This window comes from Acanthisitta chloris, unplaced genomic scaffold, assembly GCF_000695815.1.
Source record: "Acanthisitta chloris isolate BGI_N310 unplaced genomic scaffold, ASM69581v1 scaffold20665, whole genome shotgun sequence".
Taxonomy (NCBI): domain Eukaryota; kingdom Metazoa; phylum Chordata; class Aves; order Passeriformes; family Acanthisittidae; genus Acanthisitta; species Acanthisitta chloris.
The window spans coordinates 11,456-17,153 of NW_008672583.1; the positions used below are offsets into that span (position 1 = coordinate 11,456).

The following is a 5,698-nucleotide window of genomic DNA, read 5'->3' on the forward strand; positions in this document are numbered from 1 at the left end:
TTATTTGTGCTCCTTCGTGGGTGCGTAGTATAGTTCCATGGGCTTGTTCACCTTCCAGTACTTCTCACTGACCAGTTCCAGGGAGAAGGACCCATTTAGTACCTAGGAGAGAACACCAGAATGGAAATGAATCTGACTGTGGTGCTGCAGAAACAGCTCCTTGTGCCCGAAGGCTGTGCCAGCTTAAAGGAGTCACCATGATGTGGCACAACTTACAGGCACAAGTTACAAGCTAACCAAGAAATAAGATTCTCAGATCAAGTAATATTTTACCTCTTCAATTCTCACTGCTGAATATTGGTCTAAGCCAACTAGTAGTTGGTGGCATTGCTGAATTTTCCCCAAGGAATTCATGTGCCTCCTTTCCTACCAACTGCCTACATTTCTACTGTCCTTTTGCTGCCTACATTTCCCTCAAAAGCCACTGAACTGCTTCTAAACAACCTGGAAAAAGGAAACAGGGAAAGGAAAAGGAAAATAAAAGGAAAAGGAGAAAGAAAAAAGGAAAATGAAAGGAAAAGGAAAAATATTATTTCAGGAAAAAAGGTAAAAAGAGAAGGGGAGGGGAGAGAGGGGAAAGAGGGGAGAGAGGGCAAAGAGGAACAGAAAAATAAATACAACAGGAAAAGAAAGGGGAATTTTTTGCCCCAAGCCAACCCAGGAGAAGCCCAGCTGAGTGGAATGTGGTCCCATGTGCATCAGGGCTGTGTCAGTGCAGTTTCCCTCCAAGGCAGAGGTGGTGCTTACAGTGAACTGCCCGTTGGCCGTGGCGATGTAGATGGTGTACTGCTTCTCACTGGCTGTGTCCAGGTTCATCTGGTTTGACTCTCCTTTGCTGCGCAGCTCCTCCAAAGCCAACCTCACAGCCAGGTACTTGGACAAGTGGTCAACCGTGGCATTGCCTGAGGTCTTGATGTACCTGTGACAGCAACCACAGGGAATCAACAGGAATGGGAACACGACATCTGCAGCACCCCAAAATGTTAAGCATCAGCTGTGAAAAGGTCTTTCACTTCAAAGACAGTTCACATAGTGAACTTTCTGATAGATTTACAAGCATCACAGACAGATGTCTCAGCAGCAAAGTCAAGAAGAGAGCTGAAGAGAGTCCACAAAACTCACTGGTGTGAGTCAAAATTTCTAGTCTGTGCTTGGATTGGATTATGAGCCAAAAAATATGCAAATCCTGACACAAAGCTGCTCTGGAAACTGCTGACACTTAAGAATCTTAAAATAAGGAGAAAGGAGCCAATACTACACCATCATCCCAGTACCTACTGTGAAGTGCAATGCTGGGAAACCTTAAAACATCTTTATTTGTGATCAGAGGCTTAAAACAGGTAATTACTGTGCTTTTAACAGCAGCTGAGCAGGGGCATCTACCTGACTTGCAATAGAAAGAGGGAGAAAGTGTATGTCTCATTTGGCACTGGCACAGGTTGCCCAGGAGTGTATGTCTCATTTGGCTCTGGCACAGGGTGCCCAGAGCAGCTGTGGCTGCTCCATCCCTGGGAGTGTTCCAGGCCAGGCTGGAGGGCCTTGGAGCAGCGTGGGCTGGGGGGAGGTGTCCCTGCCCAGGGCAGGGGTGGAACTAGTTGACCTTTCAAGGTCCTTCCAACCCAAACCATTGTGGGATTCTATGAGATGGTTAAACAGGATGGGACATGACTGAAGTAAATAGATTCAAATTTTAAAAGCCCTAAGAAGCAACAAAGAACAACAGCAGCAGCAGCAGCAAAGCACAGAACACACGAGGAGGAGCAGATCCTCACCTCGTCTGCGCGCTGTCGTCGTTCTCCATGAGGGTCGGGTGAGGCCTGAAGACCAACTCGATTTCACTTGCCCCATCCATCACAGGGTCTATGGCCACAGTTGTGTTGTTATTGTCCAGTTCCAGCCCGGAATCATCTGAGGTTTTGGTCCTCTTGTTGCTGGGCCCTGCCTCCTGGTTGCTGTGCGTGGAGGCATTGCTGCAGTGCGAGCTGTCGCCGTTATCCTCTGCTCCACTGCCATTCTCAATCTGCTGCTTCTTGCCACGCTGTAACCTGGGCAGAAAAGGGCAGAAACAAACCCTAATCCCCAGTCAGAGTTCAGGCCCACAACACTCAGACAGCTCCTCCCTCACACCAGGAGTCAGACATGTGCACACACAAGCACTGAACATTCCAAAGAGATTTAAAGTTTAAAACATGTATTGACTTTTCTTTTTATGAAAAGATATTCACAAACAAAACCATGGATTTTTCCTATCCCTCAAACATCTTTTAGACATATTTTAAGGCTATTTTAGGGAGCTGGGGGTGTTCAGCCTGGAGAAGAGGAGGCTCAGGGGAGACCTCATCACCCTCTGCAACTCCCTGACAGGAGGTTGGAGTCAGGTGGGGGTTGGTCTCTTCTCCCAGGCAACCAGCAGCAGGACAAGAGGGCACAGACTCAAGCTCTGCCAGGGGAGGGTTAGGTTGGAGATTAGGAAGAGATTTTTTCGGGAGAGACAGGCATTGGAATGTGCTGCCCAGGGAGGTGGTGGATTCCCCATCCCTGGAGGTTTTCAAGCTGAGACTGGATGTGGCACTTAGTGCCATGGGCTAGTGACCACGGGAGGGTTGGACTGGATGATCTCGGAGGTCTCTTCCAACCTGGTTGATTCTGTGATTATTTTCACCTATAACACATGAATCCACATGGGATTAAAAACACAAGTCATCACATGCTTCACCACAACATAAAGGTTTGGGGCCTCTTTCCCAGCTCCCTCTCTTAGGTTTAAATGCACACTCTGAATTTCACTGTGGTGGAAACACCACACATTCCAGCCTGGGAATTAAGGGGCAACTGAAACCTGGTACTATGTGCAGTTACTCGCACTTAAGGGTAGTATTTTGGTAGAGGATTTGTTCCATTCTGGTTTGTTATCTCGGACACAATAGCCACGATTTGGTAAAGCTGAGCTGAAATGTACATCAGAAATGGACAAGAGAAGTTGCAGAGAGTGATACAAAGGTTTCTACTAGACAAAAGGTTAACAGCTATTTTGGCAGAGTTCAGAGGAATCTCAGGCTGTAGAGGGAGTGAGGACAGGCAGTGTATTTTTAGTGCCAAGGCAAGTGAGGTGACACGTGGACAAACCAGGTGGATTACATACCTGTTCATAGCCTGAATCTTTAATCCCTCCTCAATGCTGTGGCTCAGAGCTTGCTGGTTGTTGTGCTTGCTGATCCTTGCCAGCACCCGCTCCTGATGAGCCTCATACTCATCTCTGCTCGGGTAAATCTTGCTGATGAGAGCATCAAAATTGGGGTCTGGCCGAAGGGATCTCTTTGAAACCAGCTTCTTCCGGCACGTGGGACACTCCTTGTTGCTGGACATGTGCAGGAAGGGAGAAAACAAGACTAACTCTCCAGCAGGAACAAAACTCTCCTTGCCAGCACCCGCTCCTGATGAGCCTCATACTCATCTCTGCTCGGGTAAATCTTGCTGATGAGAGCATCAAAATTGGGGTCTGGCCGAAGGGATCTCTTTGAAACCAGCTTCTTCCGGCACGTGGGACACTCCTTGTTGCTGGACATGTGCAGGAAGGGAGAAAACAAGACTAACTCTCCAGCAGGAACAAAACTCTGATGGTGCGAGACATGAGCAGGAAGGGAGAAAGCAACACTAACTCTCCAGCAGGAACAAAACTCTGCCCTGATGGTGCCATTCTTGGTCAAAGGGCTCACTAAGACTCAGTATTTAGAGCACATCTGGGATGCAGCTTGTCTTGGGACAGATCAGGTAGTTCCAGATGTTTAGACTTCAAATCCCAAACATCTATCTCCCTGCTGCTTCTTTGTTTTCAAGTGTGTTCAAGCAAACTGTATTTAGATTGAAGAGTTCTAAAGTCTCGCTCAGCAAACCAGTTCTTCCTTTCACTCTCTGTCTGGAATTTTACATATAAAAAATGCATGTCTGGTGGAAATTGTTTTAAAGCATAGTCTTAGGAGGAAATTGTTCCCTGTGAGGTGCTGAGGCTCTGGCACAGGGTGCCCAGAGCAGCTGTGGCTGCTCCATCCCTGGGAGTGTTCCAGGCCAGGCTGGATGGGGCTGGAGCAGCCTGGGCTGGGGGGAGGTGTCCCTGCCCAGGGCAGGGGTGGGATGGGATGAGTTTTCAGGTCACTTCCAACCCAAACCAGTCTAGCATTTTATCATTCTGTGATTCCATCATTTCTAACACTCACACAGGACAAAACAAAGGTTAAGGAACCCAAACACTAATTACTAGGAAAACTAAACCAATCTTGTCCTTCCTACTATTTTGTGCTCATTTAACTAGAATGTGAGGTTCACACCATCTTTTTCCTGTAAGAGGAGGAGGCCTCAGCAGTGAAACTCTGGTGTCTGGTGCTCCTGATGCTGTTCTTGTTTCCCTCTAGTTCAGTTTTGCTAATTACTCAGAATTTACACAGGCACAGTGAATGAAGTGTGACCTCTGGGCACAGGTAACTGCCATGATCAGAAGTAGGTAATGACATCACTGACTGTTGGTTACCTCAGGATTCTATTTGGGAAAGTTTGGACTTGTAACTGAAGAAGACAAGAGAAATGATTTGTACTTTGTGTAGGTCATTTCAGCAGTGCTGCTTAGGACTACTGAAGGCCACAGAGTCTGACATCTGTTATTAGGAAAAGGAAGAAGAAGGAAGATGAGACTTTGTGAATAATGTGATGTATTTTTGGTTTACTGTTACTGGATTGAAGAGGGGGGAAAAAAAAGCTAAGAGAGGTTTTCAATGCCTTGCAAGAAACAGTTATGGGATGACTTTTTCATGAGGGAAGAGTCAGATCTGGTCTGTCAGAGAGGGCTGAATGAGGTATGAAAGGTGTGGTGCATCCTGAGGAATCTCCAGAGCACAGCACCTGCCCCACACCAACACCCAGGACCTGTCCTGACCCTGTTTTGTCCTGAGGGCAATCCCCCTGCCCTGGGCAGCACTGACATACCCACTCCTGAGGGCTGTGATGATACAGTCGGCGCAGAAGCGATGCAAACACTCCTTTGTGGTCATGGTGTTCTTCAGCATGTCCAGACAGATGGGACACATCAGCTCACTGTGCAGGCTCCGGGGGGACACCACGATCTCCAGGCCATCCGTGATGGCTTCCTAGCACCAGAGGAAGGAAAAGCTCAGTGATTCCTCAGGGAGGAAGCATGTTTTACTGGAGGGAAGCACAGTGAAAAGACAAAGCAAACACGCAACAGCACCGAGCACCCAAAGCCCAGCACAGCAGCACACGGTACCTGAGGTGTTCTCTGCAGTTCATACAGGCTGAGCTCCCAGGTTTTGCTCAGGGGCTGTGTCCCGTTGGTCTGCACGGCTTGAGACATGGCTGGCAAGAGAAGAGAAAGCTGAGCACTGGTGTATGTCTGGGTGCAGCATCCAGCTCTCACCCCCTGAGCCAGCAGAGCCCCCAGTCCTCACACACACAGTGCTCCGTGCCAACGCAGCAGATCTGGGGGCTCTGTGGATTTGCCTGAGGAGTTTGGTGACCTTCTGTGATGGGGCCACAGAATTTGTGGATAGGGGCAGAGCAACTGAGATCAAAAAACTCCTGGGCTACACCCACAGCAGTGTGGGCAGCAGGTCCAAGGAGGTGATTCTTCCCCTCTGCTCTGCTCTGGGAGACCCACCTGGAATCCTGCACACAGCTCTGGTGTCCTCAG

The 5,698-nt window shown here is 48.5% G+C and overlaps 1 protein-coding gene across 1 annotated transcript; it reads right to left on the bottom strand.

Moving 5' to 3' along the window:
* RNF2 (ring finger protein 2) lies at positions 1-5,401 on the bottom strand. The gene is made up of 6 exons (XM_009074584.1): positions 5,276-5,401; positions 4,978-5,138; positions 3,143-3,358; positions 1,773-2,045; positions 748-919; positions 1-102 (listed from the first exon to the last, which is right to left on the bottom strand). The coding sequence occupies exons 1-6, from the start codon at positions 5,360-5,362 to the stop codon at positions 1-3; spliced, it is 1,011 nt and encodes a 336-aa protein (XP_009072832.1). The 5' UTR covers positions 5,363-5,401.
* Between the last annotated feature and the right edge of the window lie 297 nt (positions 5,402-5,698).

Bases quoted from the DNA above. Each gene is read 5' to 3' on its own strand.
- RNF2 (XM_009074584.1), bottom strand. From the start codon at position 5,362: ATGTCTCAAGCCGTGCAGACCAACGGGACACAGCCCCTGAGCAAAACC. The intron at 3,359-4,977 runs GTATGTCAGTGC...GCACATGTCCAG, and splicing joins ATCACAGCCCTCAGGAGTGG to CAACAAGGAGTGTCCCACGT. The intron at 2,046-3,142 runs GTATGTAATCCA...TTTTCTGCCCAG, and splicing joins AAGATTCAGGCTATGAACAG to GTTACAGCGTGGCAAGAAGC.